Source organism: Haliotis rubra, unplaced genomic scaffold (assembly GCF_003918875.1).
Source record: "Haliotis rubra isolate DU_JTF1 unplaced genomic scaffold, ASM391887v1 Scf14, whole genome shotgun sequence".
Taxonomy (NCBI): Eukaryota; Metazoa; Mollusca; class Gastropoda; order Lepetellida; family Haliotidae; genus Haliotis; species Haliotis rubra.
Genome location: NW_025765336.1, coordinates 4,019,187 through 4,035,826, shown reverse-complemented (window position 1 = coordinate 4,035,826; position 16,640 = coordinate 4,019,187). Strand labels below are relative to the sequence as shown.

At 40.9% G+C, this 16,640-nt stretch overlaps 1 protein-coding gene across 3 annotated transcripts in view; it reads left to right on the top strand.

The window, feature by feature from the left end:
- Positions 1–16,200, top strand: part of LOC124268741 — a 32,215-nt gene extending 16,015 nt beyond the window's left edge. For all 3 annotated transcript variants that reach the window (XM_046703769.1, XM_046703770.1, XM_046703771.1), the window contains 5 exons: positions 1,270–1,353; positions 2,566–2,699; positions 3,990–4,051; positions 11,369–11,500; positions 12,371–16,200. In XM_046703769.1, the coding sequence (XP_046559725.1) occupies positions 1,270–1,353; positions 2,566–2,699; positions 3,990–4,051; positions 11,369–11,500; positions 12,371–15,837 (3,879 nt within the window). In that variant the 3' untranslated portion in view covers positions 15,838–16,200. The remainder of the gene's footprint in view (positions 1–1,269; positions 1,354–2,565; positions 2,700–3,989; positions 4,052–11,368; positions 11,501–12,370) is intronic.
- The last annotated feature ends 440 nt before the right edge of the window (positions 16,201–16,640 follow it).

Here is a 16,640-nt window from a genome sequence, read left to right as displayed (position 1 = left end):
TGTTCTCCAAGTTTAGTTCCTAATGTTTTATATGTCACAGAACTCGTGAAGATCCGGGTTAGAGTTGGTCTTCAGGAGTGTTGGGAATTGGTTAAAATCTCATAATTGATGATTGGTTCATTACCACCGATCAATCATCGAAAATAATTGGTTAGCGTCATTTATGAAATTTGTTAATGCACAAAAAAAGAAGGAAAAAAACATGTAGTTATTTTGGGGGTGTTTTTGGTAAAATTTCACATCTTTAAAGGATGACTAGTATGTTAGGAACATAAATTTCTTGGTGTCTTTAAGATGAATTCAGTCATGACTTGGAACAAGCTTGTAGTGCTTATGAAATGTAATAGATAAAACCAACCTTGTGAAAAATATTGTTGATGAAAACAAGTGTTCGATTATGAGAAAACATGATCGATTGCTTGGTCGTTTAGTCACTGCGACCAATCTTCGATTATTTCAATTAATCGGACCACCACTAGTCTTCAGCAACCCATGCTTGTCATAACAGGCGATTAATGGGATTGGAGGGTCAGGCTCGTTGACTTGGTTGACACATGTCATTGTAGCCCAAATGTGGATGTCAATGCTCAAGCTGTTGTTCACTGGATTGTCTGGTCCAGACTTGATTATTTACAAACTGATGCCATATAGCTGGAATATTGCTGAGTGCGATGTAAAAACTAAACTTTCAGTCACTGAATTTCCCAGGTGAGACAGTCTGCAAAATAATTTGCAGGTCGCTGACAGGGCTGGAATAATGCTCAGAGCTGTCATTCAGTCATGCTGGGTGTGAGAAGTGACCAAATGGTGACATACAGGGTGACTTGGTTTATTGTGTATCTTGGTAGCTCGAGGGTTGATCTTTGCTCATGAGGGGCGGTCGGGTAGCCTTGTGGTTAAAGCATTTGCCTGTTATGCCGAAGACATGGGATCAATTCCCCACACAGGTACAATGTGTGAAGCCCATATCTGGGGTTCTCCGCCGTGATATTGCTGGAATATTGCTAAAGGCGGCGTGAAACCAAACTCACTCCCTCACTCTTTGCTCATGATATTAATCACTGGATGGTCAGTTCCCGACTACATTTTAACAGACCATCATCACAGCTGAAATATTGCTGTGTGTAGCTGGAATGTATAAACACAAAATAAACTCTGAATGTTGAAATTACTCATGTCAGAATCTCCTCTACCATTGTGAAATGTCATCTGTTCCAGGTTACTCATGTCAGAATCTCCTCTACCATTGTGTAGTGTCATCTGTTCCAGGTTATTGATGAATTTCTAAGCTCACAAGAAACAATTCCAAAGCAGGAATTTATATGGAGACGTCCACACATTGCCAAAACACAGGTCAGTGAGATAGTCAAACCATCAGTGCCAGTCAGGATTTACACCAATGGCCTTGGCAGATTTACACTAATGGCCTTGGCAGATTTACACTGATGGCCTTGGCTGATTTACACCAATGGCCTTGGCAGATTTACGCTAATGTCCTTAGAAGATTTATGCTAATAGCCTTGGCAGATTTACACCAATGGCCTTGGCAGATTTACACCAATGGCCTTGGCAGATTTACACTAATGGCCTTGGCAGATTTTCACATGGCCTTGGCAGATTTACACCAATGGCCTTGGCAGATTTACACTGATGACCTTGGCAGATTTACACCTATGTCCTTGGCAGATTTATACCGATGTCCTTGGCAGATTTACACCGATGGCCTTGGCAGATTTACACCAATGGTCTTGGCAGATTTACACTGAAGGCCTTGGTTGAAGGTCCATTGGTCTTGAATTATAAGTGCCACTGGCATGAACTGGTGACTTGTGCTGTTTGTGGGACTCAAATATTTCACTGTGCTCTTGGACGGGACTTGTGATGGTACCAGTACCTGTTCTTGTATCAGTTCTTTGCCCACAAAGCCTTTGGGTTGCTACTTTGAAACTTTGTGTGTCAACGCCTCGTCCGTGCATCTGTCTGTCATCATTTTGTTTCTGGACCATGACTTGAAAAGCGCTCAATATCTATGATCAAAACTTGGCAGACATATCAATCAGTGGTGCCTTTTGCTATTTGCACATTTTTGGCATTTTTATTTTTCTCGGTATCCATGGAAACGGTTTGGATTTAGTCTAAAAAAATCAAGTTGGACTTAAAGTAACTGTCAGATGATTTGTTCTTTCAAATTTATGGGGGCCAGCAAGGGTGGAAATAACTTTAAAATTGCTAGTGTATTCCGGTATAGTGGCACATGTAAAATCACTTGCCCTGATAATTTTTCCACTATACCGTCCGTTTTCTTGTTGATTTTTTAAATAAACAACATAATTAATATTGGAAAGTCAACTGGACACCGGTACAGTGTGATATACAAATTTGCTTGCCCGACAAAAAAACCCACTGGACTCAGGTGTCGGGCAATGGGTTATTTCCACCCCTGGCCAGGGAGATTTGTCATCTTCTCATGACTCTTGTTTAAAGATAGCTTTGAGTAGGTGAAACATTATTACAAACAACATTCATCCTCCATTAAGATATAATCCTCTACGTTGAATTTTCCAGGGGTATGCCGAGACAAAGATGGAATGGCCGCCGGACTACACCACGGAGAAGGTCCTGCCGCTAGTTACACTGTGGGACTTGGTACATATAGCTGACAGACAGTTACAAAATGTGCCCCACCTGAAACCTACTAGGTGTGTGATGTGTAGTGATTGGAGTCTGATATTAGTGTTTGAAGCACACATAAAATCACAATGCCTCTGCTTACTTCCTGGTACTATTGGAATATTTCAGTGGTTTCTTTATTCTTTCCAAAGCAATAGCTTGTATAATGGTTTTATGAACAGACATGACATGGATAAACCGAAGTCCAAGCAGCTATAAATAGATATACCAAACTTGGAATAAACCCTTGCCCAATTTGTGCTAAAACACTATAACCAATATCATGGCATTGTAGGGATGGCTTAATTTTTCAAAAAAGAACAAATAAAAATACACTTTTCTAAAAAGTAATATATTTTTTCCCAACCGACCTGCCTCATGCACTAAGTTCAGTATTTGGGGTATATCCCTGTAGACTGAGCTGATGTTAGTTGTGAGGGGTATATTGTTCTGTGCTGACATGATCAGGGACCATGACCTTGGCCTTGTCATCCACGTTGCTGCAATTTGCTGTGCAGAGTCGCGATAGTCTTGGGTAGAAATCCAACAATGTGGCCTGATCATGTTTTTTGATTTACCAGTAGAATACGTTTGTTGCCAAATTCATAAAGGTCTAAGACCTGCATCACTTCAGGCTTCTTAGTTTCCTACCTTTTTCATGTGGGCACTCACTAACTCACTCCGCGGGAGGTCGTGGGTTCGATCCCTGGCCGCGTCATACCAAAAGACGTTAAAATATGGTACTTGTTGGTCCCTGCCTGGCGCTCGGCATTAATGGGTACAACAAGGACTGGTTGGCTTGGAGTCAGTATAATGTGTCTGAGTGGGGTATTCATGCTTCACTGCGGCATGGTATCTCAGTGAGCTAGCACTATAAAACCTTAAGTCTGGACTAGTACAAGCATACACACGCATGCACGTCGTCATATAAGTATACGACGTCACTTCACCTCCCACCATAAGTACAAGTAGCTACACATACACACGCATACACGTCATCATATGAGCAAAATATTCTTAAGTGCGACGTTAAACCCAATTTCACCTCACCTCCCCTAGTTCAGCGATTTGTTTAGTGAGAGAGCTGTTACATGTGGTGTATTTCCTGCACTGTCGGCTCACTAAACCAATGACATGATTTCCTTTCTAATTTCCTAAATGTTTTCAGGGGTAGCCTTAGGGGTCAGCCTAGTCACGCAAAGTATTTGCTTGTCACAATGTGAAGACCATTTCTGGTGTTCCCTGCCATGATATTGCTGGAACTCCCTCCCTCCCTCACTCACTCACTCACATACATCTGAATTGTTTGCCACACACAGGATTGTGAAGCCTCGTGTCCGACATGGAGTACCTGTCTATGAAGTGGAGTGGTTCAAGTCAGGTGAGAATTAACATTTATACATTAATTCTGAACCACGCAAAAAATCTTACAAGCATTTCATGTCATATAATTGGGTATAATATCTTCTGATATTTATGATGTTAATGATATGTGTAAATCATACCATGAATAGCTTCAGCCTATCATCTGTATGTCGCAGGGTTTTAAAACACGACCACTGGACTGGTGTTCAATCTCTTTATTATGCCATTTGCCATTTCCATTTGGGGTTTGTCAAACACGAACGTGCCATAAACCTGTAATTAGGAAATTACATAGAGGGCTGCCACTGCCAGCATGGTGTGTCTTATAAATCAATACGACAAGTAAAACTATTGTGACATTTTACATAATTATTAGATATAAATAATTATGAAAGTTAATGGTTACTAGACCATTATTAAATATAATTATTTGAATACAGGGTTACACCTGACTTAATTATGAGAAATTGTTTTAATATGAACAATTCAAACAAACTTGCGTACCTGTAATTAGGGAAATTACATAGAGGGCTGCCACTGCCAGCATGGTGTGTGCCGGGCACATGGCACATGCAGCTTTTATATCACCTGAGTGCACAGACTGCAGGAGCAGCATGTGCCAGAGCCCAGGATGTACCTGCTGGCAGCCAGCTGATCTGTATGGCAAGCTGTTAGGGACAAAAATTGTAAAATGTGCCAGTGGTGCTGTGCTGTACATTGTGTGAACAATTGAACCTGTGACACTTTCCCCTCCTCAGGAAAATATCGTCCCCGACATTATAAAACATCTGAAATACAATTATTACATGTCTTCGAATAATTCCTGAAATGAAATTGGGAATTACACAAATATTTCATCATTTTCATCATTTTGCAACAAAATATACGCACCACTCCTGAACCAGTCTGGTGGCCTCCTTTCACGACCTGAACGTCGAGGAATAAAAGGACTGGCACCTGGATCAAGAATACAATCTTGGGGAGAACCCGTTGAATTCTGTTCGGAATTCAAAACAATTCCTTAAAAGTCATTTACAGTAGCCTCTTCAGTGCTATTTACAGTTTCTGTATCTGAAGAACTTGGTTGATCCAAAATATGAGAATCAGCATGATCCAACTCGACAGAAGATGAAGTGATAGAAACCTCTGGGTTACCTTGGTGATCTCCAATATAGAGAAATGGAACTAAATCCTCATACTCACTTGCATCTTCAGAAGAAATATCTTCAAAATCCATCTCCTTGAGTTGTGTTCTTGTGTACTGAGCAGGTATAGTCACATCTGGACCAGGTAGAGACATAAAAGATAGTAGCATATTTCGATGCAATGTCTTTACTTTACCTTTTCCATTCTCTCTTTTCACCACATATACTGGTATGTCCTTATTTGGCTGACTGACAACTGTATATGGGTCACTGGACCAGAAATCTGCCAATTTGTACTTTCCTTTTAGACTAGTTCTTCACGAGTACTCTATCTCCTTCTGTAAGAACTGCTTCGCTTACTCTCCTGTCATATCTCTTTTTGTGTCTGCATGCAGCTTTACTGGACTCTGGAAGCAATGATATAACCATAGTCTAACCTATTCTTCAACCTGGCTACATACACGACACCTGACTGCTCTTGCATGTCATCTGGATTAATGCCAAGGAAAGCATCTATAGCCAAACGGGGATGTCGCCCAAACATCAGATAGAATGGTGAATAACCAGTGCTATCATGCCTTGTAGCATTGTATGCATGTACTAATGCTGGAACATACATTTTCCAATCTGCCTTTCTATCTTCCTCCAAGGTACCTAACATCTTGAGTAAAGTCTGGTTAAATGGCTCTACCATTCCATTTCCCATTGGGTGATATGGTGATGTGCTAGTCTTGACAGTGCCAACCAGTTTACAGAGGGCTTTGATAACCTTTGACTCAAACTTGCGACCTTGATCACTATGTAGCTGTGTTGGAAACCCATAGTGAAGAAAGAAATCAAATAATGCCTTAGCTGTTGTAGTAGCTGTTTGATTCCTGGTGGTAACTGCATGTGCAAATCTCGTAAAATGATCCGTAATCACGAGAATATTCCCACATCCACCTGCTTCCTCAAGAGAAAGGTAATCTACACAAACTACAGTCAAATCCCGATGAGTCGAATCGCTGGGGACCAAGTAAAAGATTCGGCTTATCGATGTATTCGAGACATAGGGATGTCTATGAGGGTAGAAAAAAAAGATGATTCAATATTGAACAATTCCTTTATTCCGCACATCATATCTAAATATAGCACAATACATTTACAGAAAATAGAAAATACATTTACCTCTTAAAATCCATGAACAAACTCTATCGGCAATCGATAGATATACTTGTACATGCCGCCATCTTGAATCTTATTAATATACAAAAAGATGAATTCACTTCTGAAAAAAGTCTGACAGTAACGTTTGTTTCTGTGAATTTACCTTACATTTATCCACAAATTCACGGACGCTTGCCAAGTGGGAAAAATGTTCGTTGTTTGTACCTGGAACCGACTCGAGAAATTCCTCCAGTCCTTCACAGAACTTTATCGCTTCCGATACGGATGGTGGTGGTTTGACCGATTTGATTGAGTTAACTCAATGTCATGTGCTAATTCTTCTGCTTCCGTAAAATCACTAATCTGCCTTTTGAACTCACCCGACAATAGCGGAAAGGTGCGAGCCGCGCTGGTTTGTTAATTGGATGAGTTACATGTAGTTGGATCACCAATTAACTTCTCATTGACTGACTTCGGCTTATGTATACAAGATTACTATTGTTTGAATCTCAAGGGACCAAATTTCCATTTCGAGTCATCGTGTGTATTTATGAGACAAATTCGTGTAACCGGAAATCAAATGATGACAAAAACAGCAGGGAATGGTCGGGACCGACAGGTACTTCGTGTTATGCATAATATTCGAGACACCGGCATTCGACTCATCGGGATTTGACTGTATTCCATAGGTTGACTTGTAGAAATATTCCCAAGTGGAGCTGCAACTTGATTAGGAGAACATTTTCTGCGAATACATCTACCACAAAGCCTGATCTTTGTTTCGACATCTATGGACAACCCTGGCCAATAAAACCTGGACTGAACTAAATCTACTGTTCTGTCTCGACCCTGATGTCCCATGTCATCATGTAGCGCATCCAAAACTAATTTCCTCCATTGTGTTGGTAATACAAGTTGATATCTCAAATCACCTTGATGTAACTTTTTTTCTGTATAAAACACCATCCCTAACCACAAGTTTCTTCCACTGTCCTAAAAGCCTACGAACTCCATCGGATTCTTTGCAAACTAGACGAGCAGTTGGTTTTCTTCCCTTTGTGACAAAATCTATCACTTTGCCAACATCCAGATCTTTACACTGTTCTAAGACCCAATCTACATTCCTAAAGGAACAGTACTCTCCTCCACAACATCTGGTGAAGTTGCCAAACATTCAACCATATTCACAGACTGAGAACCACAAATAGCCTTAACAACATTGGACTGAATATCTGTAGCAGAAAAGTTTGGGTGACGAGATAAAGCATCTGCATCCTTGTTAGCTTTTCCTGCACGATAGATAATCTTAAAGTCATATGTTGACAATGCTGCAAGCCACCTGTGCCCTGTCGCGTCCTAACTTGGCTGTTGACAAGACATATGTGAGGGGATTATTATCAGTTCTAACCTCACCCTTAGATTTAACTTTCAGCAAAGTATCTTGAAGTCTACAGGACCAAGTTGCCAACGATTCACCCTCCTTCTGGCAATCTGTGAAAACATTCTGCAGCAACGTATCAGCTGAACTAACAACAGTTTTAACTGTCAAGCTTACTCAAAATATCATCCACTGATGCATGTTCACCAAGCAAAAGGACAGCTCTACCAGCTTCACCCTTTAACGACTTCCTAACGCCCTGTGCTAAGATAGAGGCTGGATAATCCCTACTATTCAACAAACACTTAACCTCAAACATCCAATTCTCAAACTAAGACTCCCCCTTGGCATCACTACCTGAGAATACAGATATACGGGGTGGTTGAATGTATTGTGTGTTAGGTGGTAACAAGAGAACTTGCCCGATGCCTGGGACTTGAAGGTTGAACTTGATATCCTGAAGTCTCTATGTACTTGATCATCTTCTGAATATCATCTTCACTAACTCCAGCCTTGCTTCGCTGGGATTCCCAATCCTCTTCATTTCCGCCGCTGGCCATTGCTGAAAGGGCCAGTGATAAAAGTAGACAAATAAATACAAGTCCTGAAAATCTAGAATACATAAGTCAGCAAACATCAAAATTCCACGAATAAGGATAAGAATCACATCTGGTTCCCCAAGACTGTCAGCTCTGAAAACAAAAAGTCAAGTATTAACATGGTATGAATTTGTGTTCATAATTCAAAATGTGCAATGCAGTTGTTAAGACAGTTAGGCATGTGATAATTTCCCTATGACAATTCTCACACTCGCACCAAGCTTTCAATCTCCTATCAAAAGTCTAAGCTAAGATGATGGACTAGCAAAACATTTCAGAACCTATTCATTGTGTAAATAGTATAAAGTAATATTCAACTATTCCGAAACATGAAAGCAGTAATGTCACAACCCAGAACTACTTCACATATTACTTCAGTGGCATGTTAAACAAATGGCACAATAAACATTAAACACATTGCGAAATTCAAATAAGCATTCTATAGTGAACAGCTGAAAAAGAAACAGAATGGTCGATACATTGATCAAATGTTCAACAAAAGTTCATGTGACAAAAGTCACGTTCACACGTTCAACATAAGTTCATGTGATAAAAGTATCACAAAAAGGTCAACTTCACAGACGCGGAAACGCGAAGCAATCCATGGATAATATTCATGAAAAATTAAAGTCACAGAATAACACAAGTGAAAGTTATTCCAAAATGTCAAATTAAATGTCTGTTCACAATATAATATGTACATCGCGAAACGCGAGTGTGCACACCCATGATGGGTAGTACTAGTACTCGACGTACTGTTAATAGTACTACTGCCGGCAACATATCATGATGTTATCGGGCTCTACCACAAAACCTGGTTACCGGAACACTGACAGGAATACTGTATCCATCGATGAAACGATGCCCATGGCCAGTGGTTAAAGTTGTCATGATGTTGTGGCAGTCATTTAGTTATGGCGGTCATGTTGATGTTATGGCTGTCAAGTTGTTGATGAGAACACCAGCCCCACGTTGGGCGCCAAAATGTTGCAGGGTTTTAAAACACAACCACTGGGCTGGTGTTCAATCTCTTTATTATGCCATTTGCCATTTCCATTTGGGGTTTGTCAAACACGAGCGTGCCATAAACCTGTAATTAGGGAAATTACATAGAGGGCTGCCACTGCCAGCATGGTGTGTCTTATAAATCAATACGACAAGTAAAACTATTGTGACATTTTACATAATTATTAGATATAAATAATTATGAATGTAAATGGTTACTAGACCATTATTAAATATAATTATTTGAATACAGGGTTACACCTGACTTAATTATGAGAAATTGTTTTAATATGAACAATTCAAACAAACTTGCGTACCTGTAATTAGAGAAATTACACATGCAGCTTTTATATCACCTGAGTGCACAGACTGCAGGAGCAGCATGTGCCAGAGCCCAGGATGTACCTGCCGGCAGCCAGCTCATCTGTATGGCAAGCTGTTAGGGACAAAAATTGTAAAATGTGCCAGTGGTGCTGTGCTGTACATTGTATGAACAATTGAACCTGTGACATGTATCTATACTAGTATTCGTTGATGATTACACAATGCCATTTAGAAAGTGGTCAAATGTAACATATATTATATTTTGGATTACACTTTCTTAGTAAAGTACAGATTCTAGTACTTTTGTTGGGTTGAGTCCCATTCGGGATTAGAACCCACACCCTCAAAGTCAGGCACCTAATCCGCTCAGCCACCGCAACTTACACAGAAATGGAAGTCAGACAACTGGTACTTTAGACCCCTCCGATAAGTGTATATTGGCACGGCTCCCCCTGCCGAAAGCTATGATTACAGAATGCCATTTAGAAAGTGGTCAAATGTAACATATCTTATATTTGGGATTACACTTTCTTAGTAAAGTACAGATTCTAGTACTTTTGTTGGGTTGAGTCCCATTCGGGATTAGAACCCACACCCTCAAAGTCAGGCACCTAATCCGCTCAGCCACCGCAACTTACACAGAAATGGAAGTCAGACAACTGGTACTTTAGACCCCTCCGATAAGTGTATATTGGCACGGCTCCCCCTGCCGAAAGCTATGATTACAGAATGCCATTTAGAAAGTGGTCAAATGTAACATATCTTATATTTGGGATTACACTTTCTTAGTAAAGTACAGATTCTAGTACTTTTGTTGGGTTGAGTCCCATCTGGTATTTGAACCCACACCCTCAGAGTCAGGCACCTGTGGAAAGTGGTCAGATGTAATATATACATGTATTATATTAGGAATTACACTTTTTTAGTAAACTACAGAAAAAACATCCGGGATTCAAACCCACACTCAACCCAACAACAGCACTAGAATCTGTGCTTTACTAAGAAAGTGATTTTGCTGGAATATTGCCTTGTAAAGCATTGTAAAAAATAACTTTCACTCACACTCGTATGAGAAAGGTGTCATCAGCAACAAGATATGTCTTGCATTTCTAGTTGGTGCTGTGCTATATGTAATATCAATAACTGATGCTGTCCTTGAGCTAAAATCAATGAGTTGCTGTTTAGCATTTGAGCCATGAAGCACAGTATGATGAAGAACTTATCTATTCTGCAATCTGTTGACATTACTCGTGTCATTAAATTTTAATGGTTACATTTGCAACCAAGTTGCTGTGTGGCGACTGTTTCATCTCAATATAAGACTGGTAAGATATGGTTCAATAGTGTACAGACCCATGAAGGTCGGGGTTAGAATATTGATCTTCAGTACCCCCTGCTTGTCGTAAGAGGCCACTAACGGGATCAATTGGTCAGGCTCGCTGACTTGGTTGACACATGTCATTGGTTCCCAATTGCGCAGATCGATGCTCATGCTGTTGATCACTGGATTGTCTGGTCCAGACTTGATTATTTACAGACATCTGCTGGTGTTAGTCACTGTATTGTCTGGTTCAGACATTTACAGACCACTGTCATGTAGCTTGAATAATGTTGAGTGGTGTTAAACAACAAAGTTGTATGAGCTGGGGTAAATAGGTATAACTACTGGTGTAAGAGAACGAAATCACAGGTATTGAAACACTACTTTTCATAACTCACAATTTCCTCTTTGGTAGTGGATGATGTGAACACAAGCAGTGAATTTTACACGACTTTGGAGGAGCAGGGCCTCTTTGCACGAGCCTTCCCAGACCTCGTCCGCCAACTTGAAGAGGAGATGGATATGAAGAAGGAGAAGAAAAAGAAAGGTAATTTTCTGCTTACATGTATTAAAATTGAAATTGCCTTGTCCTGTATTTCTGACACCCCCATGTTGGTTATGGGTGGGATTTGGTCTACTGTTTAACATTTAACAGGACTAGATAGATTTTGTGGTGTGCTTGGTGTCATGTAGCTAAAAGTTAATGAGCAAAAACGTCAGGTGCATATTTTAACAAGTGTGCAAGTTTGAAGTGGAGTCATGAGGGACACCAGGAACCAGTAATAAACACAGAACTGGAGGAGATATACCGGAAATGAATTACTGACCAAAAAATATTAATGAAAGTGTGAATAGGGTTTTTGGCAGTTATAGATCCTTATCATGGCCTGGAAAAATCATGAAACAGCTTGAAGCTCTAAAATGTTTACTTAGTAGTTCAGCTGCTAACTAACCTTTTGTGCAGCCTTCACTGCAAAATAACATCAGAAATTAGGGTCAGGCCATTTTTCTGGGAGCCTTGCATTTAAATAAATTATTGTTAATTCTGAAACATTAGCACGCATGATTTTCCGTCTTAAATGATGTTTGCTAAATCTTTGATTCTGCTACTCGCCTCTTCTAGAAAACAGATTTAAGAACATTTGACAAAGGAAATAATACAATCATAAATTTGGAGAATATAATTTGGTAGAACCCTTGGCAAAATGACAATTGATTTACAAGGTTTGAAGTATCAAAACACAGAATGAAGCCTTAAATGTTTATTTCTACAGTAATCTCGGATAATGCATCAAGAAGTTCGTTTCAGTACAATCAATATTGAATTAGTACAGCTTTTGCTGTTCTTGAAACAGCCTCCAACGTACTCTGATATCATTAAACTTGCTGGTGTTATATACAGTTTTAAATCTTTTAGGCTCGAAGAAATCCAAGAAGAAGGAACATCCAGAGGATGAGCTGGGTGACTTGTCCAGCCAGATGCTGCTGTTGGAGCTCCAGGGTGATAAGGGTGCTATTCAGGAGACTCGAATGAAAGACACAGAGTGTATTCACAAAGTTTCCAGTCACATGTCACATGACACTCAGAGACAAGTCACTCAGTGTGTACAGTCAACCTCCCATCACCTGAAGAAGGAGCCTTCAACACAAGGACCTATTGGTGGTCCACATCCCACAGCAAAGAGTCGACGTAAACCAGGCCGCAGCATCAAAGATGTTGATGAACTGGATGTCAGGGTGAAACAGGAAAACAAGACATCTTTAATGATGAGCAGGAACAGTCATACTGTGTCAGATTGTCCTCATGAAAATGAGTTGTGTTCAAAGATTAAGAAAGTGACTGGACTGGCAGGTGCAAACTTGCACAAAGGCATTTCACTTGAGTTAAGAGGCACACTAGGCACCAGTGATAAACACAGAAGTGGAGGATATATACTGGAGCAAGATGAGCAAGAGATTCCATACAAGTCTAGTTCCGGTGAGGATTCAGACAAACCAGAGTCTGATTCAGATTCGGACAAGGAGAATGACGAGGTGTTCCTCTCCCTGTCTCAGAGGCTTCAGATGAAGCTTGGTCAGTCCACCAAAGGCCGATCTTCGTCTGGAGGCTTTGAACAGTGTCTGGCCCTGAAACAGCATACCAAGATGAAATGTACGTCAGAGAGTGGGGTTAACTCAATGTTGAGTGTAAAGCCTGTAAGGACTAGGAATAGTGAACAGGAAAAACTTGGAGTGGCAAACCCAAACTCACCGGGTGCATTCAATGATGACAGCTGCTTCAAGAAACCTAATGTGTCCTATAATTCAGGGAAGAAATCAGATGTGATGATCCAGTCTCGGGGGAGGAGAAAGAAAGCAAATGAAATCAAAGATTTGTCCCAACCTGTTCTGTGCAGAGACCAACCAATTAAAGGTAGCGCACATGATCCGTTTTCAGATGTAAATGTAGATTCTCACAGAGCTTGCAAGCAGTCAGCTTGTAATGATTTAAGGAATGTTACCAATTCCAAATCAAGTCGACCCTATTTTGAAAGAAAGTCATGGGAGACTGGATGTCATAGTTCAAAGAATATTTCATTACCTGTTGATTCAGCAGATTGTAGACTAAAGGGTTCAGATGCATATGTTGAAGGACAAGATATTGATTCACTGGCAGGCCCAGGCCCACCTTTAACTGATCTGTCTCGGGTCTTAAGATCAGATGAAGAAACATTTGAGGCATCAAACCTGCGATTGCCCTGTCCTAAAGCAAATAATTCACCAGCAGTTTCAGACCTTACTCCAGATACCCTCTGTGGTGAGCATGACTTCAGCCATATTGCTTGCATGACAGAAGTTCACACTCCTGATATCAACAGTAGACCGAGCAGACCTTCTGTCAATGGCACATCTCCCATCTCCTTTGATTTAATAAGTTCTGAGAAAAGTGCCATAAATCATGATTGTTTAAATGGCGTTAACAGTAACAACACCCATGACAATAGTAATACGGATACCCATGTTCACTGTCATGGTAATTCTGCTTCACAAATTAACTCATCCACTAGCAACACTCAATTACTAAATGGGTCACCCCATCAATCTCATTTAAGCCCTAAACCAATGGAACCTTTCTGTGTGACAAGCCATCTATTCCATCAAACCCCATCACCACTGACACATGCAGGGAGATCTACACTCTATCCACAAACCCCTGAGACAGGTTCTCCTTCAGGGCAGTCACAGGCTAAGGTCCTCTTGTATCAGACTCCCTCTCCCATGTTCACGGTAAAACCTTGCAAACCTGACACTGTAAACAGCAGACCTGCACACACGAACCAGACAAGATTCTATCAGACACCATCTCCAACCTCCACCTCTGCAGTCAACTCAACGTTACAGTTCGGCAACTTCAGCATGCAAGCATCACTGTTGAATGACACTTTGGCCAATATTACTGCCAATTCTACCTCCATCGGGTCTTCATTTGGCAGTTATAGAACTCCCGTTGGTGGTACTACCCTTGGTGAAGATCGACCTTCTGTCTGTTCATCCGTCACTCGTAATGTAGATACAGATGAAGGTAGTCCTGAAATGTCTTCCAGTGATTCATTATGTCCTCCGTCTTTTGAAGGCGATAAATCAAAAACATGCAATGGGAAATTTAATGTCGACTTAAGTTTCCACATGTTGTCACTTGATTCCAAGCCTTTAAATGAAAAAGCAGACATTAGTGCAAGGGAGGGTGTGGCTTCAAGAGGCCAACTGAGAAGGGAGAGTTCAGAATCCAGTACATCACTTGAAATTGGAAAGAACAAAATGGATCAGGAAAGTCTGGAACATGATGCATTCGCTTATTGTTCTGTGAAACATCCCATCATTGCTAATGGAAGCGAAAAGCCTGAGACAGAAGCTTCTAATGAACCCGTACCTGGAACTACTACTGAACAAAATACTTCATCTGAAATTATGTCCCCAGGTCACACTGAGACTGATAAACAGATCCCTGATGTGAACATGCTTTCATCTCAAAGTCAAATTCCACCCTGTTCCCCAAAAACAAATCCTAATAGATCCAAGCTGTCCTTGAGAAGAAAGGGCAATAGATCTCAAAGCTCACTGATTCAACATGAAGTGTTGTCATGTGACTTGGGACAGTCACATTCAACTCATCCAGTTTCTACTACTGGCTGGTCAGGAGAGTCGTGTACAGTTGAACAACCTGCAGGGCCATTCTCTATCAAACGTTCCACTGAACATTCTGTGATTGACTTGTGTGAAGATTCTGATAGTGAAAGAGGGAATTGTGAAAATACTGACAGTGAGGTGTGGAACGGTAAACCTGTTTGTGTGCCAACCAACCGTTTCATGACGACTGACAAAGTTTTTGCACTAGAAGGTGATCGTACATTTCTACAGATGCTGGATAATCCGTCTCGCCGCATCAAAATCTCGGCTAAACAACCTTTGCCCAATTTCTATGAGGACTCTGACAGTGATACGTTGCCTGAATGGGAAACCGAAACCGAAACCAAAGGTGCTGAAACATTGTTTAGAGCAATAGATGATAAAATCGGTATGGGTAATAGTTGCCCTAACGGTTCCAGGGTCAGTGGGGCATCGTCCTTCAGCAGTGAGGAGGACTCAGCTGAGGGTAGCTCCACTGACATAGCCCAGACAGAGCCATGTGTAGATGGAATGATCAGAAGGGACGGATTTGTGTCGGACACAAAAGATCGTGCTGTGTGCGGTGCAGATGAGACGACCATGATGGAAAGTCCGGTGTCTCTGTCAGACAGGCTCAAACTCAGACTGCCCAACAATGCTCAAAATGCCCTGAAAGCACTGTCCTCGCGAAGAAACTTCGGTCTTGATGTAAACGTGAAACCCGTAAGGAAAACATGAAGAATAACTACTCAACGTTAAAGAATACCCGATCCCCTAGCACTATAGTTAATGTCATGACCATAATCATTTTGGAAGTTTGCGGTCGTTAGAAAATCGTGGTGCATTGGCATTGTTAACTCCATGACGTTTTGAATGTACAACTTCGATGTTAAAGATAAACTCATCAATTAAAGCTAAGCAACACCCACAAATGTTAAAGGCAATGCAAAACCCACCAGCCTTGAGAGATCTACCATAGTTATGTAAGAAGGTAGGTGTTTTTTTACTTTTTGGAAAAGTATGTAAATAACACTATTTTACCACTTGCTTCAGAAAAAAATATATTTATTCTGTGCCTGACATAAAATTGATACAGATGAAGTGAGTTTGTGATCAGTTCTAGGATGATGCAGTCCGGCTAAAGTAGTTCCGGCTCAGGGGATGAATTTTTGTCGAAGCGCCATGGTACTGTAGCTCACCTGTTACGCGAGTGAGTGACTTTAGTTTTATAGTGCACGCAGCAATATTCCAGCTATATGGCGGCATTCTGTAAATAATGGAGTCTGGACCAGACAATCAAGTGATCAACGGCATGAGCATCGATCTACGCAATTGGGATACGATACCGTGTATCAACCAAGTCAGCGAGCCTGACCACTCAATCCAGTTAGGCGCATGTTACATAGACAATAGGGCCAAACGTCCACACTTCCGGTACAGTCCACATTTTTTCGTGTAAGTAGAACCCATGGGTTTTCCTGGTTAGATTGACATAACCCTGTTGTCCATTGATCTTTGGCGACAAAATTCACTGTGAAGAC